At 33.8% G+C, this 21,876-nt stretch overlaps 2 protein-coding genes and 2 long non-coding RNA genes across 5 annotated transcripts; 1 reads left to right on the forward strand and 3 right to left on the reverse strand.

Moving 5' to 3' along the window:
* Nucleotides 1-4,161: 4,161 nt before the first annotated feature.
* Nucleotides 4,162-5,430, reverse strand: LOC142537982 (senescence-specific cysteine protease SAG39-like). Its single transcript, XM_075643436.1, has 2 exons — nt 4,961-5,430; nt 4,162-4,879 (listed from the first exon to the last, which is right to left on the reverse strand). Exons 1-2 carry the CDS (start codon nt 5,391-5,393, stop codon nt 4,287-4,289), a joined length of 1,026 nt encoding a protein of 341 aa, XP_075499551.1. The 5' UTR covers nt 5,394-5,430; the 3' UTR covers nt 4,162-4,286.
* An 839-nt stretch (nt 5,431-6,269) lies between these two features.
* On the reverse strand, nt 6,270-7,821 carry LOC142537984 (senescence-specific cysteine protease SAG39-like). The gene is made up of 2 exons (XM_075643437.1): nt 7,055-7,821; nt 6,270-6,956 (listed from the first exon to the last, which is right to left on the reverse strand). The coding sequence occupies exons 1-2, from the start codon at nt 7,509-7,511 to the stop codon at nt 6,367-6,369; spliced, it is 1,047 nt and encodes a 348-aa protein (XP_075499552.1). The 5' UTR covers nt 7,512-7,821; the 3' UTR covers nt 6,270-6,366.
* Nucleotides 7,822-9,929: 2,108 nt separating this feature from the next.
* Nucleotides 9,930-11,337, forward strand: LOC142537985 (uncharacterized). Its single transcript, XR_012818622.1, has 3 exons — nt 9,930-10,165; nt 10,254-10,277; nt 11,220-11,337. It is a non-coding gene; the product is annotated as an uncharacterized LOC142537985 (long non-coding RNA).
* A 2,466-nt stretch (nt 11,338-13,803) lies between these two features.
* Nucleotides 13,804-15,653, reverse strand: LOC142537986 (uncharacterized). Of its 2 annotated transcripts, none has more exons than XR_012818623.1 (3): nt 15,373-15,653; nt 15,259-15,281; nt 13,804-14,132 (listed from the first exon to the last, which is right to left on the reverse strand). It is a non-coding gene; the product is annotated as an uncharacterized LOC142537986 (long non-coding RNA). The 2 variants fall into 2 exon arrangements; XR_012818624.1 differs by having other exon boundaries at nt 13,804-14,135.
* Between the last annotated feature and the right edge of the window lie 6,223 nt (nt 15,654-21,876).

Below are 21,876 nucleotides of genomic sequence, written 5' to 3' on the forward strand. Positions count from 1 at the left end.
AAATGATGTTGGTCCATCTCTGTTTATTTTTTAATAATGCTCCATGAGTTGCGGAACCAAAATTTTAAATTAACTAAGGCTTGCCGCATCCTATTGAAGTTCTGTTGTTCGATTTTTTCTTAGAATCAAACTCATTAATATTACATACATTTTATCACTTTTTCAGGAATTGTTCGCAAAATAACCTTGATACTGATTTTTTTAAAAAAAATTAACATTCTCAAGTGTATTTGAAACACTTTGATGGATCGGTTCGGGTATCTTTGAAGGTGCTTCGAACACAATGTTCTCAATGACCTACAATAGCTCGTATTCTAAGAATGTAAATACGGATTAATTAAATCAAGTTTGGTTATAAACATAGCGGAAAATACTCGAAGTAATCTTTCGTTAAGAAAGCTAATAAGTTTTAAACTTTTAACTTGTGTAAAATGATTAACTGAAATAAGGGGGATCAGTTCTTGCATATATCAGTTCAGTTATAGTGAGAACTGAAATGATAACAGATCGAACTGATCAAATCAGTTTGAAAACAATAGTTAAATAGTTAAGTACACAAGATATGTTTATGGATGTTTGGAGATTTCAACTGCTCCTATGTCACCTCTTCTACCTCCTCGGGTATGTTCTACTAGAAGACTTTGATTTATACAATATCTTATACAAACTCACTCAGCTTAGAACTTACCTTACTGCCTAACTGAACTTCCTAGCCTAGACTGAAGGCAGCACATTCCAGTCAACACTTGTTTAACGTCTATGTGTCAAAGGCTACATACACAAGTTTTACATTTTCGTGCAAGACTCACTCAGCTATTCACTAAGCTGAACTCTCTATATATGTGAGTGATTGTGTGTGTACGTGTGTGAGAACTGATCTATGAATACAACACTAAAGTGTTCTCACACATTGAGAATTTTGCTTCTAGACTAAGCAGTTGACATGTCCTATTTTTCTCTTCTTTTCTGATCTTCACACACTTCTATATTTTCCACACACTCGTATATTGATGATCTTGGTCTAGTATTTATAGAGGCAATGTGACCGTACACCAAGACTCATCAAATATGAATGTTGCAATTTGAATTTGTTCCTCGAAATGTGTCTGTACTTTCCGACAGCCATTTTGGAACGTTTTGGCTTTAAGCAATGCTGCAACGTCTATTATTGTCCTTTGACTGGACAAAAGCTTTTTCCTTAGTGCGCACAACTGGATTCCATTGAATAAATTTGTCGTGTTCTGTAAAATGATTGATTATTAACTAATATTCTGAATTGGTCAGTTGAACTGATCTTGAACTGGTTTGGTGAAATCAGTTGGCTCGTCAGTTGAACTGATTTCGCTGCTTCGGTTGAACTGGTCAGCTGGACTCTTCATTAGTTGAGCTCTTCATCAGCTGGTCGGGCTTCTGAAGGTCTTTTTCTGAACTGCCTATCAGCTGGACAATCAGTTGAACTGGTCTTTTGATATATCAGTTGAACTGGTTCAGTTTAGGTGATCAGTTGACGCTTTCAGTTTGCGTCTCGATAGCTTAAGTTTTGACTCGATAACTAATCAGTTCGAATTCTGATCAGTTTCAGTTTCTGCGCACTTAGGTAAAATCATTAAAAACAAAATAACAAGTTTTATTAACATCAAAATCAAGACTGCGAACATGAAATATTACATCACACTTTAATACACTTTAGGAGAGTCAATTTTCGAAAACTTAGTTTGACCAAGGTGATTTGTTAAAATTTTCTCATTTTTTTAACCAATGCTTGTTCAACAGCTGACCATAGTGTTTAATTAGGATCAGTTGTCTTTTTCCGACAATTTCCAGGTTTGACCGAAAATTGGAAGGGACAAGGGTGGACGGGAACGGGGTTGTTGGATTAGGATTGACTTGTTCTACTTTTATCATGTGTGTGTGAAAACTTTCACACAGAAGCGGATGCAAACATGATATGATCATATATATTTTTAATGCTCAAATGTTATTTTAATTATAATATTTATTTTATATCGTCTATCATTTCAATATTTAACAATTACATGTTTTTAAACATAATTTAATAATGAAAATGTATTTATTCTATGACAAATTAATAATATAATTATAAAAATAGACTTCTTTATATAAGATAATTAATTAATATCCTAAAATACATTTTCTTAATCTTTTCTCTACTTCCCAATAAAATATTACAACTTAGAGATATAATAACCACTTTCCAAAATGATTGAATTAAAATTATTTCGTCAACATGTTTTATTTTTCAATAAATAATTGACGGTCATGATAATCATAATAATATGATATTAATATGTTACATAAATGAATATACGGATAAATAATATCATTTGATTTGTTCGGTGAGATAAATAAAACATAAATATAATAAAGTTACATGAAAATAAAATATGAAGACAAATAATATGTCGTGATAAATTATAATGATATTTGATATGATATCGTCAGTTGATTGAGTAGGTATTTTGTGAGACGATCCCATGAATCTTTATCTGTGAGACGGGTCAATCCTACTGATATTCACAATAAAAAGTAATATTTTTTCATGGATGACCCAAATAAGAGATCTGTATCACAAAATACGATCCGTGAGGCTCTCCCACGAGTTTTTGCTTAGTTGATTAGTATCTTTAATTGTATTGACCAAAATATCCTTCCTTTTGTGCTAGAATTACAACCATACTTCTAACTCCACCAACGCTATATTGTTGCCGTGGGTTGTTGGTATTTCAAAGTGAGGCAAAGGAAAAAGCAATAAATTCAGCTCTTTTTTATTACTGTTACAATTGATCGTTGGCTAAGATAGTTTATAGTATGATTTCATGATTTACCTACATGCTAAAGTTCCTCAATTAAGATACAAATATTGAAGTAAAGTTTGTTGAAAATGAAAGTTGTTGCTTGAATTTCGTATAAATTGGAAGAAGTAGAATTTAATTTTTTAGGCTTAGTTTGGTACACAAGATATGTTAAACATGTGATATATAATATAAGGATAGGTTAAGGATAAATAAGATGTGTGATATTTTATTTAATTTTTGGTATGATTTTAATAAGAGTGATTAAATTTATATATTAGATTGTAATGACAAAATTAATCTTATCATAATAAATTTTATAATTTCAAAGTTGTTGCTTGAGTTCATATTTCTTATATGTCGCTGACAGTGCTTGCATGATTGATTTATTTATACCTAATTTTATATATTATATAATATGATAATTGAGCCCTTGATTTCGTGAGTCAAGTCAAATATTAATTTCTAAGGTTAATCGAGTGATATTAATTATTTTATTGAGATTTATAAAAATCATTTATATAATTATCTCGAGTTCATTTATATAATTATCATATTATATAATATATAAAAATAAATAAAAATATTTATTTGATTTTAATTTCTATCTACTAGCAACGATTTGTAAAATTATTTATATAATTATCATCTAGCGATACTAATTTAGAACTTGATCATATATAGGGTTTATGATTTTTATATATTGAGGGCAATTAAGTAATTTGTGGTGTTTTTTAACAGTAAATTAAAATTATCACATCTCAAAAAGGGATATTTTATCTTGTATAAAATTATTTATTTATCTGGGCTTTCTAAAAAGGTACCAAACGTGAGATAAGGAGGATTATTTATATATCAATATCTCTCTTATCCCGTGTACTTTGCCATACCTTATAGTTTTGTTAATTTAATGCCTTTTTCAATTATGCATTACAATTACAATCAGCGTAAATGGTATATGATGTAGCCAAATAAATGAGATGCGTCGAATCCGAGTGTGCAAATCCGAGCATGCGGGTGACATTCTAACAAATCAAAATTAAAGAGCAAACTCTGAGGATTCTTACCGAAGAAAATGCAAAAGTAAGAGAACTTTAGTAGTAAAAATGAAAATTTCCTCTTTAAATGGGGAGTGACTGCCTATTTATTGAGATTTTGAAGGGCTTGAGCCTTGTAAACCTAATTTGAACAAATGAATGTCAAGGCAAGCCCCATGCAATTGCTTGAGATTGAGCTTAGATAATCAATTTGGGTTATAACCAATCAGAATCATAATTGTGCAAAATACTTAAAACTGTTAATTAATTATTTCAGATATAAGTCTCAAAAGTGTACATTTGATGATGCATAAAATTAAAGAATTGCATCTATTCATGCATTACGAGTATGCACACTCCACCCAACTTCAAGAAAGCAAAATAGCCATAGTCTCGGCTTGTTAACACAAAGTCAAAAAACACAAGAAACAGGATCTCAAACCGTCGGGTAACAAGCTTGCATGGCAATCCCACACATCCCTTCCTTAGCCTCAACATCTCTCGCAACTTTCACATATCCCGCCTCACCCCAATTTGATCCCCAAGAATTCTTAACCAGCCAATATTTCGTCCCATTTTCAGTCTTTCCATATCCAACCGCCGTAACTCCATGATCTAAATTTGTCCCACAATCGCCAGTGATCACGCCACTGGAGTAAAACTGGAAAGATGCTCCACTTGCATCAATGGACACTGATACCGGTTGGTTTGCCACAGCTTTAAGTAAGGAAGATTCATCATTGACTGGCACGTCTTCATAGCCGGTTATCTTTGCTGCACTCGAGGCTTCCTTTTGGCTGTTGCAGGAGCCCGAGGTTCCTTGATATGGGTAGTCAGATTCTGTGGTGAGCCCTTTGTTCTTCACTATGAATTTGAATGCGGCCTCCATGAGACCTCCCCGGCAGCCCTGATTGTCGCTCGTTCTATCGCAGTCCATGAGTTCTTGTTCGGATAACGACATCAGTTTGCTCGATGAAATTTGGTTGATGCCTTCCATTGCTGCAACTGTAGAAAATGCCCAGCATGAACCTGCAGGATACAAACAAAATCTTATAAAGTACTACTATTTCCCGATTTTGCCGATAATTTAATGAATTTTAATTTGTTTACCACATTGGCCTTGATCTTTGACTCCAGTCACAGCTCCCTTTTCTCTCCAATCCATGCTCTCAGGAACATCTTTTACACCTTCGTATCTAAAGGGTGTCGACGACTTCTTGTGAGGGAACTTCTTGTATCCATTACGAGCTGCACGGAACTCTTCGTTTTCCAAATCAGCAAATTCATTTATACCAAGCTTATAAGTTCCGGTTCCTACGCTGTTCGAATTTTCGATAAACTCAACATTCTTCTTGAATATCTTGAATCTCTTGGCCTTCTCGTCTTTGTCTTTGTAAGCACGTCCATACTTGTGCATCCAATGCTTGTGCCTCACAGCCATATTGGTTCGGTCTAGACTGCTTCGACATATTGCTGAAGATGAATACATGCCAAGAATTAACACTAGTGTAAGACAGATTCTTGTGCCAAATTTCGAAGCCATTTGATGCAAAAACTTTGAAATGTGTATATATGCTTTTGTTAAATGAGAATGAATGGATTTAGGAAACAAGACTAGCTAGATTATTTATAGAGGTTAAATCGCTTGTTAAATGATTAATTGAACGAGTCACGTGGAGATAGAGCTCGATCGACAAGTTTGTTACGATATGTGCAAAGAATTCGGGTTTTCGACAGAGAAATTATCCATCGAATATGTTTTTGGATAATGTCCTAAAGATCACGCAGATAAAAATTCAGACCCGGAGCTATGACTACGTAGGAGGAAGAACGTGCACTGGTCTCGCAACAAGTGGCAGTCCTGAAATCTCAACGCCGAAACCAAAATAAAAGGTAAAACCTCGTACCCGAGAAACTTGGAAAGGTTGCCGCGTGCTGGATCAAATGAGAAACTAGTATCTAATTAATTCTTTCTTTATCAACTCTCAAATACAGCCCAAGCCAATTTGGAATATTGGCACTATACTCTTACAAGACTGAGGCTCCACCTCAAAAAAACATTCCTACACACTAATTCATTAAATTTTTTTAGGGGGAAAAAACAAGAAAATAAAACCAATTCCATTATAACCACAAACAACAAATAAAAATATTGTCCAAGTACTCAAATCCCTCGTTAGTGTTGATGTCTGGTTTGATTATAACGATTCTTCGGTAAATAAAAAAAACACGTTATTGGTTATCATCAAGGGTTGAGAAAGAGACAGAAATTGTAACTTCACTTGAGTTCGACGACTAACATATCAGGTTCCAGAAGATAACTTGCACTTGAGTTTGACGAATTGATTATATAAGCCAGAGGCCCCATAAGCACAACTAAAACAGAGATATTCTTGGACATAAACAAGATTTACATAAACATCCATCTACACAGAACACATGTGACATAATTAAATTTAATTCTCCCACTCCAGAAACCTCATAAACGAATTCATCTAAGCTTCAACAATTATCGATCATACAGTCGGATACGAAGCTTGCATGGCAATGCCGCACAGCCCTTCTGCAGCACCAATGTCCCTTTCCATTCTAATATATCCATTCTCACCCCAGCTGGTTCCCCACGAATTTTTAACCAACCAATACTTGGTACCATCGCTAGTTTTACCATAACCAACTGCAGTTACACCATGGTCTAGCTCAGTTCCACATTCACCTGTAAAAACTCCGCTCGAATAGAACTGGAAATCGGATCCACCAGCATCGATGGCCACAGATATTGGCTGGTTAGCCACAGCTTTTAGTAGTGAGGACTCGCTGTTTTGCGGGACATCTTCGTAACCTGTAATCTTGACAGCATGAGAGGATTCTTTCTTAGAGTTGCAGGTTCCGTCTACTCCCTCATATGGGTAGTTGGACTCGGTTGTGAGGCCATGGTTTTGGATTATGTACTCGAATGCATAGTCCATTAGACCGCCATTGCAGCCTTGATCTTCACTTGTGTCACAATCTACTAGTTCTTGTTCAGATAAGGAAACTAGTTGCTTGGTTTTGATCTGGCCGATTCCTTCGGTTGCTGCAACGGCAGAAAATGCCCAGCAACATCCTGCATTTTTGTCGATGAATGCCAGCTTTCAAGAAATATACACATATACTTCAATCAAAACAGAATTTAAGTATTCGGATCGTTCGTTTGATGGTTACCGCATTGTCCTTGGTCCTTGACACCTGTAACAGCTCCCCTTTTTCTCCAGTCCATGCTCGGTGGAACCGCAGTCACGTTCGAATATCTGAAAGAAGAAACTTTATATGAGTTCTGTCGCAACCCCAATTTGTATCCATTCCGAGATGATCGAAACTCCTGGTTTGTCAAATCAGCAAACTGATTTACTGCAAGCTTGTAAGGCCGAACCCCTACTTCATTAAAAGACTCGATGTATTCCACATTCTCCATGAATATCTTGAATCTTTTCACCTTCTCGGCATCGTCTTTATAAACACGTCCATATTGTGTCATCCATATCTCGTGTCTCGCAATCATCGACCCATCCGGAAGTGTGCGAGCTGTGGATTGAGAAACCCACATCCCCACCACTACAATTGCACCAAAGAAAAGTTTAAGAGAGCTTGTCAAGGCCATTAATTCTTTCGACTCGAGCATATGTATGAATGGAAATCTTTCCTGATGTGTGAAGTTTTATAAAGTGCTGTGAATCCATTCAAGAGTTGCGAGGTACTTATAGCATTAGTAGGGATCATCTTACCTGAAAGATTGCTGTAATTTGAATGCGATAAACAACTGATCAAAGTCCCTGGAATGGCCGGCAAATTGCCAATGATAGGGAAACTCAAGACTCAGTGCCGTGGACGCCGCTTCATTTTATATAAATATCATTTTTTCCCCTTCTTGTTAGCATTTGTATTGTTATGAATGATCTTCTCAAACATTTTTGACTGTTGGCACATAATGTAGACGGAGATGGTTCAATTATGTTTCTGCTTCAAGAGCCTTTTTTTGTTGGATTTTCTCTTAGGTTTTACATTTAATTTGTTACATTTGAAATAATGAATATTAAACCAAAAAATTAGTATTCTATATGGAATATTTATTAGTTGTTTCACAATTGCTTATCGATCAAAAGAAGACTTAACATTGTTCTTGATTCTCATAATAATTAATCCTCCTGATCCATAATCAATATTATGGGTAGATCGATTTTTCTGTTGTTTAAATCTTTAAATCTTCATTTGGGAAAATTAGATAACTAATAAAGAAAAAGCTATGCCGCAAAAGCTAAGTAGATTAGTACTATTTGTGAAATCAGCGATTGACTGATGCCTTTATTTTGTCCATGTATCCTCATTCATGTCTATTGTGCGATCGGTTTTCTCGTGTCCAAAACGTAGCAGAAGTCTAAAAATTTTATTTTGACATTCAAAAATTTCGGACACTCGTATGGTTTAAATGAAAAGAACATACATAAGAAGTTTTTGATTTTCAACTTTAGTGAATTAACACTTACCAACTACTCCGATATTAGTGGATATAGCTCTTATTGTATTTCCCTACGAACGTCCTTCAAATCACCTTTCTTCAATATTCGAATTGGGTCCACGACCAGATCAAATGTTCCTCTTCTAAAGTGCACTAGAAATTTAGAAGAATTTTTTGCGAAGAGATTAAAAATGAGAGACGACTAAAAACCCTTGAGGTTATTCAAGGTGTCCGAATCTTGGAGAGGAAATGGAGGGGCAATTTTCGAAAATTATGAGTGAATGGAGGCTAGGGTTATGACTCTCATTCCTTAAAACAAAAGCCTTAATCTAATTACTTTAATTGTAGATTTAGGTTCTATTATTAACATTAATGGGCTTGATTAATTAATTGGATTAGTCCAACTAGTTTAATTAATTATATAAAAGTCCATTAAGAACTTTAATTATTTAGTATGTTGAACTTGTACTCCTACGAGCCTATTAAACATGCTTTCGCTATATTTAATTTAATATTTAATCAACTCAACTTTTGAGTTTAATAATTTAAATTCTCAAATTTTATAAATTCAACTCTTTGAATTTATTCTCTCCAACTTTGAATTTACTATCTCATAATTTTGTATAAATTCAACTGCTTGAATTTATTCTCTCAAAATTTAATTATCGTAAATTCAATTCCTTAAATTTACTATATCATAATTTTATATAAATTCAACTTCTTGAATTTATTTTTTATCTGCGGGAACAAATGATCCAGTGCTTGTGTGACCCTCAATGATTCAAGGATACAACTAGCCATCAGTTCACAACTCATTGTGATTCCTAGAAAATTTTCTTTTATTCGGGCTTACCATAATTTTGCCTCATTCAATGCACCAACATTTAATCATGAGAATGTCAGAAATCATTTTTTGATTAAATCCATCGAATCATGGTAAGAGAGTCTGGTAGCATCGCCCCATGATTCCCTAGGTATCACTGATAGTGCCTACAAGAACCAGTCGGTTATTATTAATGTACAGTACGATCCCTTCATCTCATGTATCCTGATCGAATCTGCAAATTGGTTCATCGAATGTTGCAAATTAAATTCGATAGCTATGTGATACAATCATGAAATATTCATAGTGTCATTGCATGCACAACTAGAAAACTATTTCCCTAATGTACATCTCACATTCTAGCCAAAGATTTCATGCACTATTATTTCGTTAAATCACATAGGATAACCACAGACGTAAGTGAGCGATGAATTCCCGACTACAATGCACTGGCTTCTACACATTTCCCAATTGCACCCAACCTCGCCACCTTGTGACCTTCACAGAGTCAATAAATGAGTCAAAGCATAATCCTAGAATGTAAAGCCTCAGTGTTGTCCCGGATCGTAAGGACTAATCATGTACAATCACAACCATGGACTTTGTGAAAGCCCATTTCCCAAAGCCCAAACCAAAACCCCAAGCTCGGCCCAAATTTAGTAATTAAGTTAAAAAAGAAATGATAATTATCATTTTTTCCATTCTCTCTCTCCCATAACTTTCTGCAACAAGTTTCATTTTTCTTCTTCAACAAATTCTCGTTACTTTGATCGGCCGTATCTTTGCCGTCGGTGCTCATTTTTCAAAATTAAGCATAGTTTCAGAATCCTCTCGACAAGGGCTATCTAGTGATACCCTTTTTGCTAAGAAAAATCGCGACTCCCGTAAATCCGTCGGAGACCGCCGCTTGTTTTCGCCGGAAAAGTTGGAAGAAACCTTGGGTAATATTGTTTGAAGCTTGAATTCAAAGCTTTGAGCAATTTTCGAAATATCAGAGGTATAATTCAGATTTTAGGGTTTCGAATTTTGGGTATTTTAATTCATTGAGTTCCAACAATTAATATATATTGTATTATTGATTGTAGGTGCTATATCGGAGTTAATTAGAGGTATCTAACAGATTTTCAGAATTTATTTGGATTATATTCGAAAATTCAGATTTAATTATTTGGGAGTTTATGATTTTTAAAATGTATGCTTTTAAAACATTAGAAATAGAAAATGAAAATTTTGGAAATTCCTAGTAAATATCGAAAATTTCATATTCGATATGATTGAATTTTCGAAATTTCAAGTTGTCCGGTATTGAGAGATTTAAGTTAAATAAATCGTTATATTTGACTTTGAGTTGAGTTTTTGAAATTGTAAAGCCTAAATTTAGGCCAAATTATCAAATATTGGAAAAATAAATGGTATTTGATATGAAATGTATTATTTACCATATGATTGGAGTCTTCGAGAAATCCTTAAGAAATTTCAGTGGTAAATTAAGTATCAGTTGAGGTACGCATGAACTATTTTATTATGACGTCTATAGCGATGTGGAATGACGTTAAGTATTTTGTAATGAGTTGTGGCGTGCTTTATGTGCTTCTGTGAATACGTGATTATTTGAGTTGATACTCTTGATGCATAGTATTTCGAGCCTTGACTCCTTTTATTGTTATTGATATTGATATTGATATATCGAGTTGTTGCGTCATCGATTGAGCGGGTGGGTAGGATTAGCACTCCTGATGACTTGCATGAGGGCTGAGTGGGTAGCTCCCGTACCCTCGATGCTACGTGCATGGATGAGTGGCGACTTGATATTGCGTTGCTACGTTTCTGGCACGGGTGGCCACTGTTACTGGTTGATGCGATTCATTTGAACTCCGTTTGGTATCCGTTATCGGTTGTTACCTTTCACGCATTGCATTACATTGCATTGCATCACATTTTACTTGATTTTATTTCATGTTAGTTATATTTGTCGTAATATTACTGGTTCGTCGTACTGGGGCCCGACCCCTCGTTTTTTTATGTTGTGATTGTTTTTGATGCCATAGCAGGTTATCCAGGAGGATTTGACGCGTCTGGTGGAGCGTCAGGTAGTGGTGCCCAGTCGTCGAGTCATGGTTGAGAGTTCCTATATATATATATATATATATATATATATATATATATATATATATACACACTATATTATGGAGTCATACATTTATCGGGGAGATGCCCCGTGTAGCTGTACTGTTATTTTATGATGTTTTGAATTAATAGTTGTGTGAACGAGCCTTGTCGGCTCTACATGTGTTTAGTCCCGGCCAGTGCGGCTATAGGTTGTGAATTGATGTTATGACTTTATTTCGAATATATAAATATTATTTGTGATGTTTTGATTTTTTTTTGGATGTCCTATTTACGAATAGATCGTGCCGAAATTTCTGTAGACCCAAAATAGAAAATTTTAATCGCTTTCGCTGTTTATATTAATAAATCCTGGTTGTTTGGTCATTAAATATTAATCAGGAGCATGGGCCCCCACAGACTTTTCCTCTCGATGAATGATAATCACTTGGAAAGTCCGAATGAGGGTTGTTCGGGACAATCATCGTATGATTACCCATCAGTATGATTGAACATCTATATGCCCTTACCATGAAACACGGTACACAACATCATATGCTAGTCTCAAGCTCAAACGGACTTTATCCTTATTTTAGGCGGCTGAATCGACTAAGAACGAATTTAGAATATACAGTGTTTACAAACAAGTTTTAAGATCGAATTACGATTCATTTGTATTAAAGTATACTCAAGGACTTTATTTATGTTGATTGCATAGGTATATAGACAAAGTAAAATAAACCATGAAAAGTTAAATTTTATTAACATAAAGATTTTTAATTGCACTAAAGATTGTTTATTACACTTGAGTCAATAAACTCCCTAGCCAACTGTTGGCTTACAGGACATCCACTCCAACAACGTCTCCATAAAATGATTTTCATACACTTCCAATTTCTCGGAAATCATAATAAATTACATCAACAATGGTATCAGTATGTCTCAAAAAAGTATCAATTCTTTATCAATAATAAATAAGACAAGATAATTGAAAATACAAAGTATTTCACTCATAACACTCTGATTTTAATACTCACTTTATCTCAAATAATCATATTCATTCCACGGATAAACACTACTTAAGAAGTCTCATACTAAATAATTTATCTCACTTCTGCACTTATTATTGTAGATGAGAGGACTTTGTGTTTTGGTGTGAATTTGAAATGAAAAATAAATGAGTTTTTATAGGTGAAGTTAGCGAAAAAAACAAAAACTAAAACATCATTGTTTACATAATTAAATCATTAATTTTTTATTAACACAAAACATGTGTTAATTATTTGTCAAAAATGATGTGCTTTGAATTCAAATTTATTGGCTTGATTTGTTTAGCAATTCTCCCCCTTAAGCACATTTTTTTTTTAATTCAATCAGGCCTGCTACAGCTTTACAACATTTCAACTTCCATTTCGGCAATGTCTTGGTCATCATATCAAATCAATTTTCATGTGTGCAAATATTCTCAAGCTTTAACAACTTCTTCTACAATACATCTTGTATCCAATGATAGCGAACATCAATATGCTTATATCTTGAATGCATTGAAGGATTCTTTTCAAGATGAATTGCACTCCCTATCACATAATAACTTGTATTATTCTTGCACAAAACTAATTCCTCCAATCACCCTTCATCCACAACAACTCCTTACATGCCTTAGTTGCTGCAATGACCTCAGTTTCAGTGGTTGACAATGCTACATTTTTGCAACTTTGACTGTCATGACACAGCTCCTCCTGAAAATGTAATCAAGTATCCTGATGTGGATTTTATGGAGTCAACATATCCCACCATATCTATGTCTGTGTAGCCTACAAGCTCAAATCTGGATCCTCCAAAACTCAATCCTGATGTGGATTTTATGGAGTCATGACATAGCTCCCCCTGAAAATGTAATATAAGCTGCTCTAATTGATTTTTTTTCTTTGAGTCACGCTTTTAAAACATGTATATTCGGTTAAATTTAATTTAAATAGTTGCGTTATCTATCATAAATAATTTTTTTCAAAGACAAAAAGGAGAAAAAATCTTTTGTGAGACGATACAATCAATATTTTAGAATATAATTAAATAAAATATATATACTAATTAAATTTTCATGATTATTTATTTAATGATATTTGTGTATATATATTTCTTATTCATGCTTTATCAACTCCCAAATACAGCCCAAGCCAAATTTGGCTTAGTGGCACTATATTCTTACAAGACTGACGCTCCACTCCAAAAAAATCACACACACTCGTTCATTAAATTTTTTTAGGGAAAAAAACAAGAAAACAAAACGATTACATAATAACAACAAATATAAATATCGTCCAACAACTCAAATCCGTCGTTTGTGATGATGTCTGTTCGAGATTAAATTATAACAATTATCCCGTAACTAAAAAAAAAAGCGTTATTGGTTATCATCAAAGGATGAGAAAGAGATAGAAACCGTAACTTGAGGGGGGTCGTGCTACTAATTAGCGTTTAGTGACCAAACAACCAGGATTCGTTAATGTAAACAACGAATTCAAACAACACAAGCAACATTTATATATACTCGAATAAATTCATAATATCAATTCACAAACATATATTAACACATGCAGAGCCGACAAGACTCGATCACAAAACTATCAATCCAAAACATCGTAAAAGTAACAGTACAGCTACACAGGGCATCCCCTGAGAAATGTATGACTCGATAAAATAATACATACATACATGTACGTGTGTGTGTGTGTGTGTATATATATATATATATATATATATATATATATATATATATGAGAACTCTCAATAACGATCCAACTACTGGGCACCGCTACATGATGCTCTACCAGACACGTCAAATCCTCCTAGATAACCTGCTATGACATCAAAAACAACCACAACATAAAAAACAAAAAAAGGGTCAGGCCCCAGTACGACGAACCGGCAAAATTATGAAAAATATAACTGACATGAAATAAAATCAAGTAAAATGCAATGCGTGTCGTTAACAACAAAATAATGGATACCAAAAAAGAGTCCAAATGGAACGAATCAGCAACAGGAACAGTGGCAATCCGTGCCAGGAATGCAACAACGAAACATCAAGCCGACGTTCATCTATGCACATAGCATCGAGGGTCGGGTAGCGACCCGATCGATCCTCATGCAATCATCAGGAGTGTGCTAATCCTATCATTCGCTCCATCGATGAGATTCAGGAGCGATCTAATCCTATCACTCGCTTCATCAATGACTCAACATCTCAACAGATCAATAGTGATAGCAATCAACAGAGTCAAGGCTCGAAATGCTTGAATGAATAGTTAATATAACAAGTCGACAAATATCCCAAATATTCCTTTAAAAATTAACATGCTTTTATTTTATTATTTTCAGAGGATAAAAATAGGGATTATTTGTCAACCTAAGCATATCAACTCAAAAAAATTCGCGAATGCAATCAAATTATTCACATAAGCATATAAGACACGCTACAACTTATTACAAAATATTTAACGTCATTCCACATCATTATAGACGTCATAATGAAATAGTTCGTGCGTATCTCAACTGATACTTAATTTACCACTGAAATTTCCTAAGGATTTTTCCGAAGAATCCGCTCATGTTGCAAATAATTCATTTCACATCGACTTCTATTTATTTTTCCAATATTCAAAAATTTATATTAAAATTCCAAAAACCCATAATTTAGGCTTTAAAATTTCTAAAACTCATCGCAAAATCAAATATATCGATATATTTAACTTAATAAATCTAAATCCCTCAATTATATACAAATTGAAATTTCAAAAATTCAACCGTAACGAATCTGAAATTTTTGATATTTGCTAGAAATTTCCAAAATTATCATTTTCTATTTCTAATTCTATGAACACATCTCAATCACGATTTAACATTTCAAAAATAAAATAATCCCAAATTAATAGGTTAAATTCGAAATATCATCTAATTAAATTATGAAAATTAGCTCAATACCTCCAATCGGCTCAATGATTCACCTACCATCAATAATACAATATATATTAATTGTCGAAATTCAAATGAATCAAAATACCCAAAATTCAAAACCCTAAAATCTGAATTTTTTACCTCAAACAATTCAAAATTTGAGTACAATTACAAAATCAGTTGTCCAAGCTCTAAAGAACTCGAAATCGACGGCGAAAAGAAAAATTCAAACGAGTCACGATCGACGGGTTCGAACATGGTCACGAGAAAACCTTGCAAAATGGTAATCAATGGATAGCCCTTGTCGAGAGCTTTCCGAAATGGGGCTCGGTTTAAAACTTTGGCAACTAACGAACAAGATATCACCGGCCGAAGGTGCAAGAATGGTTGAAGAAGAAAGAAAAGCTTTCGGCAAATGCATATGGAGAGAGAGGCTTCTGTTTCTTATTTTTACATTATTATTACTATTTAAAAAACAAAAAAATATATATGTTAAATGGGCTGGGCTTTGGGGACAATTGGGCTGGGCTCTCACATAACTTTACTTGAGTTTGACGAATAACATATATCAGGTTCAAGAAGATAACTTGCACTTGAGTTTGACGAATTGGTTATATAAGCCAGAGGCTCATCAATACTCAAAGACAATCACATTTCAAATTTGAAAAATTACTGTTATCAGTGATTATCTGCTGTTGAAAGAAAGAAGTATTGCAGAATTAGATACTAGATTAAAAGAACTTTTATCGAAGCTTGAATGAAACTCCTCAAACAACAAACTTATAGGTTCGAAGATGAGGAAATGTAGGATAGTCTCTTTCGTGACTAAGTAAGCTATTGGACACGGAAAGGATTACTTCAATCATAAAGTCAAGAATATTGAAGATCTGAAAGATAAATATATGAAACTTAGTATGTAATAAAATAAAGGAACCCAGGTAGAAGTAGTCATTTAACTTTATCACTTCATTTTAATACCTATCGAGCATGTTTGGCTCAAAATATCCTATAGAACGTCGACGGTGAAAGAAGAACTTAAGACAAACCTTGTTTTGGAATCTAAGTTTTGAACATATCTGAGGTATTCGGGGCGAGCTGTTATCAATGTCCCAATTTCATTTGTTTTTACCTCTCATTGTGAAAGCAGAACATCTTCTTGTGGAAAATTAATGAGCATCCATAAAAAGATATGAAGACTAGCAAAATAAAAGTAGGTTGATGAAAAATGCAAGGGTGGTAAACTAGCTTGTTATGTTCTCCACAGCAGGATGGTACTCTCGTCGAACATATGCACATTTTTAAACATCGAAACGCATACACTCCTCTCGGAGTGCTTCAAGTTTGGCAGATCGTGATTACAATACATTTAGGCATATTTTGGTACACTTGATAACTAAATGATTAATAAGTTATCATCCTTCATCCTATGTTTGGTTCATTTTTTAACAGCCCATAAAAATTGGATGAGCCCGTGATAATGCTGGTCCACTATGGAGTAGACATCCCTCTAATGTGTAGGGATATCTCCATGATAAATAATAAATTTCTGTGAAATGACATTATTGTCCCCCTTTCTCAAGCATTGAGATTTAAATTAGTTGTAGATATTCTTTCGGAAAAAATTGCTATTGATATTGTTTTAGGGTATACATAATTTATTAAATTTTAAAAATGTATTTTTGTTACTAAATAGTTAATATTAAAATTAATCTATACTATTTATTAAACTTGAGATATTTCGAAATTTCGCAAATAATTTATTTTAAAATATCCATAATCAAATTATAAACAAATAAAACAATAAAAAAATATTAAAACATAAAACATAAATAAGATAAATATATAAAAAAGTGAAAAATGAACTAGCTTATTTCACACAAAAAATTTAAATTTTAAAATATATAAGATTATTTGATAAATATTTTATTTATAATTGTTTTATGACAATGAAACACATATAAACACACACGCATATATATCTTAATTTAAGAATTGAGATATGCAAGTGCATGACCTCTATAACAATTAAAAATAAAGTTTTTAACCACTTTTGAAATATCGAAAATCAACAATTATTCACTGTGAAAGTTAAATAGCTATTCTAGATATTAACTTTTATGAGTTATTTGCACCGTGATATCTTTTAAAAAAATTAGATTGTGCTTAAATCTCTATATATATTTACCAACCAAAAAATTAGAATTGGCTCGAATCTTAAAACTCCTTGTAAAAAAAAAAAATTGGGTTGAGCTACAACCTAGGACGGCCAAGCATAGGTCCGTCCCTGACTACAATATATCATGTAAAAGATAAACTAAAATTTGAAGATTATGATTTCATTAATACAACATTTTCATTCGCCTTTTCCTTGTTCATGAGAAGTGGGTCCTAACTCCCAGTTGTAACCTAGGGGTCATTTGAAGGTATCCACAAATTCTGATTCAAAATGGGTGTTTTTTATTCGATTAAATTCTAATTATTGATATTTGTTATATTATTGGTTTTAGGTTTTATTATGAGACGAGTGAAGGTATCAATAAAATTTTCAGAAGTTATTTGATTATATTTCTGAAATTTCCAATTTGTGACCAAATCTTAGTCTTATGTTTGACTGAATTCTGGAAATGTTTGATTAGGAATTTCAGGTTGGTGTTAAATAAAATTATAGAGCTATGATTTATCTTTAAAATGAAACTAAAATCGTTTAATTTGGTTCAGAATGGAAATAGTTATTCACATTTTGCTGAAGTTGCCCATTTGTTGGATTATGTTCACGAGTTCATGTTGATGCAATGTGTTATATTAATTTTTTGGTGTAGACGATTGGTATTTTGAAATGTTCCCAACTAGGAAAACTTAGACAATGAGTTATCTTTCATTTCAAATTGGCAAAAGTCGATTTGGGTAAAAAAAATGAATTTGAGCTGAAATCTGTCTCAGAATCTGCTGCACATAGCTTCTGTTTTCGTTTGAACTAGCATGCTGAAATAAACTAATTTCACTTCAATGTTTTCTGATGAAATATGATAATTGAGTTATATTCCATCCATGTATAGTATGTACATTTTTGATAAATATGAGATGAGTTATTACTTTAAAATAGATCCTAAGTACAAGCTGAAAATGGTAAACTCAGAAAGCCTAAATTTATGATAATGATAATTTAAGCTTAAAAGCTAATTGTTAGCAATTAAAATAATCCAAGTAAGTCAGTGGAATTAATTTGGGGAGAATAAATGTAAATTTGAGGATAATAATTATCTGCCACAGGTTTGGATTCGTAAGAAATTCTTTAAGATATTTATGTCGTAATTTTAAGAACTTGGTGTAGGCACCCTTGAACTGTGGGGGCCCGTGCTCTTGTTTAACGTTTAATGACCAAACAACCAGGATTTATTAATGTAAACAGCGAAAGCGATTAAAATTTTTTCTTTTGGGCCAATAGAAATTTCGGTATGACCTCCCCGAAAGTAGGACATTCCAAAAATTTCCAAACAACACAAACAGCATTTATATACTCGAAATAAACTCATAACATCAATTCACAAACTTATAGCCGCACTGGCCAGGACTAGCATATACAGAGCCGACAAGGCTCGCTCACACAACAACAATCCAAAACATCGTAAAAATAACAGTACAACTACACAGGGCATTCCCTGGCAAAAGTATGACTCCATAATATAATATCTGGGAAATCTCAATCACAATCCAACTACTGGGCACCGCTACCTGACGCTCCACCAGACGCGTCAAATCCTCCTGGATAACCTGCTATGGCATCAAAAACAACCACAGCATAAAAAAAAACGAGGGGTCGGGCCCCAGTACGACGAACCAGTAATATTACGACAAATATAAATAACATGAAATAAAATCAAGTAAAATGTGATGCAATGCAATGCAATGTAATGCAATGCGTGAAAGGTAACAACCGATAACGGATACCAAACGGAGTCCAAATGAATCACATCCACAACAGTAACAGTGGCCACCCGTGCCAGGGACGTAGCAACGCAACATCATGTCGCCACTCATCCATGCACGTAGCATCGAGGGTACGGGAGCTACCCGCTCAACCCTCATGCAAGTCATCAGGAGTGCTAATCCTACCCACCCGCTCCATCGATGATGCAACAACTCGATAGATCAATATCAATATCAATAGCAATCAAATGAGTCAAGGCTCGAAATGCTATGCACCAATAGTATCAAATCAAATAAATGCATGAATGCAACCACGTATTCACAGAAGCACATAAGGCACGCCACAACTCATTACAAAGCACTTAACGTCATTTCACATCATATAGACGTCATAATAAAACAGTTCATGCGTACTTCAACTGACTTTAATTTACCACAAAATATCTTAAATATTTATCGAAAACTCCAATCATGTGGCAAATAATACATTTCATATCAAATTCCATTTATTTTTCTATTATTTGACAATTTAGCCTAAAATTCCAAAAATTCTTAATTTAGGCTTTACAATTTCTAAAACTCACTGCAAATTCAAATATAACGATTTATTTAACTTAATAAACCTAAATTCCTCAATAATATACAATTTGAAATTTCGAAAATTCAATCGTACCGAATCTGAAATTTTCAATATTTACTAGGAATTTCCAAAATTTTCATTTTCTATTTCTAATGTCAGAACATTTGATCATGGTACCACGTGAACTTTCTGCTGATGGTTCACTATGAACATAGATATCAACATCATCTTCATCATCGTTCTAAAATTCTTCATCGTCAACCGGTTGTGGATTTACCGTTGAAGGCCAACATTTCAGTTCTTGTTCAGACCCATAATTCTCTTTTCCCGTAGTCTCCAAGAGTTCTTTCTCCTGAAATATGACATAACTACTTCTTATAGGTTAATATTATAATAATTGTAACCAAGTTGATCATCGCCATAGCCTTAAATATGCACATTTTTGTTTTGACATCCAAGTCCTATCTTTCATCCTTTGGTATATGAACATAAGCAACGCACCCAAATACTCGCAAATGATTATAGGAAACTTCTTTACCTTGCCACACCTGCTACGAGACAATGTAATTGAGAGGAACACAAGGTAAGCGATTCAATATATATGCAGCAGCAACCACGACCTCACCCCAAAATTCTTTAGTCATCTTTGCACGTGAGAGCATGCTTTTGACTCTTTCTGCCAAAGTTCTATCCATAATCTCAGCTAATCCGTTGAGTTGTGGTGTCTTTGATGGTGTCATTTGATGTCTGATTCCATTCAATTTGAATATCTCATTAAAGGATCCAATATCTTCTCCTCCATTATCTGTTCGAATACATTGAGTTTTATGTTTGTTTGTTGTTCAATTAAGTTTAGAAAATTATTGAATATTTCCGCTACTTGGTCTTTGGTTTTGAGTGTCAACACCTAAATTTTCCGAGAATGATCATAGATAAAAGTTGTCCAGTATCTCGCTCCTCCGAGCTACAATGGCATTGGGACCATGTAGATCTGAATGCACCAGACCTAGAATTTTATCGGCTCTAGTAGGAGGTGAACTTTTAAATGATATCCTATTTTGTTTTCCGGTGAAGCAGTTTGTGTATTGTTTTATATGAACCTGGTTTATACCAGACAGAAATTGTTTGCTCACAAAGCGTGTAAGATTCTTTTCACTTATATGGCCAAGACATCAGTGTCACAACTTTGTTGAGTTTTCTTCCCCTGTGTAGTTCACACCTTCAGAATAATTTCCTGAACTACATACACCTTTGACATATTTAATGTCTTTGCCACCACAATTGATCCTCTTGAAATCTTACATACCACATTTCGAAAGATTGTGCAGACACTACAAGAAAAACGCCCAACGACAACGCACCTACGACAACGGTTTTTTTGAAAAACCGTTGTCGTAGAGTTTTTAACAACGGTTTTAATGAAAACCGTTGTCGTAGGTGCGTTCTGACAAGGTTTTGTAAAAATCGTTGTCTTTTAGGGGGTCAAAGACAACGGTTTCCAAAAATCGTTGTCTTTTAGGGTGTCAACGACAACGGTTTTTCAAAAACCATTGTCTTTCAGCGTTTTTTTAGGGCAAAAGACACTGGTTTTTGGACAAACAACTACGGTTTTAGAAAATGTTTCCATACTTAGTGACGGATTTAGATATTCCGTCGCTAATTTAGCGACGGTTCTCATAAAAGTGTCGTTAATTTCAACTTAGCGACGATTTTAGGCAAGTCGTCGCTAATTATTGCAACGCTTTTAGATAAATTGTTGCTACTGATAGCGACGGTTTAAATTAAATTCGTCGCATGTCAAAACATGCCATATTTTTTTAAAACTGCCGCTACATTTAGCGACGGTTTTCATTTAACCATCGCGAACTTTGGCGACGGTTTTATACAAACCGTCGCTAATTTGAAATTAGCGATGGTTAAGCCAAATTCCGCGCAAACTCTCTATAAATATCTCCATTTTCGATCCATTTTCCTCCACAACACATAAATTTTTTTCTCTCTTACACAATTTTATCATTTCTCACAACACTTAAAGTTTTTCTCACTACTTCATAAACTTAAAATTTTTTTCTCTTACACAATTTTATCACTTCACACAACACTTAAAATTTTTCTCACTACTGCATAACACATAAAAT

Source organism: Primulina tabacum, chromosome 2, assembly GCF_025594145.1.
Source record: "Primulina tabacum isolate GXHZ01 chromosome 2, ASM2559414v2, whole genome shotgun sequence".
NCBI classification, from domain to species: Eukaryota; Viridiplantae; Streptophyta; class Magnoliopsida; order Lamiales; family Gesneriaceae; genus Primulina; species Primulina tabacum.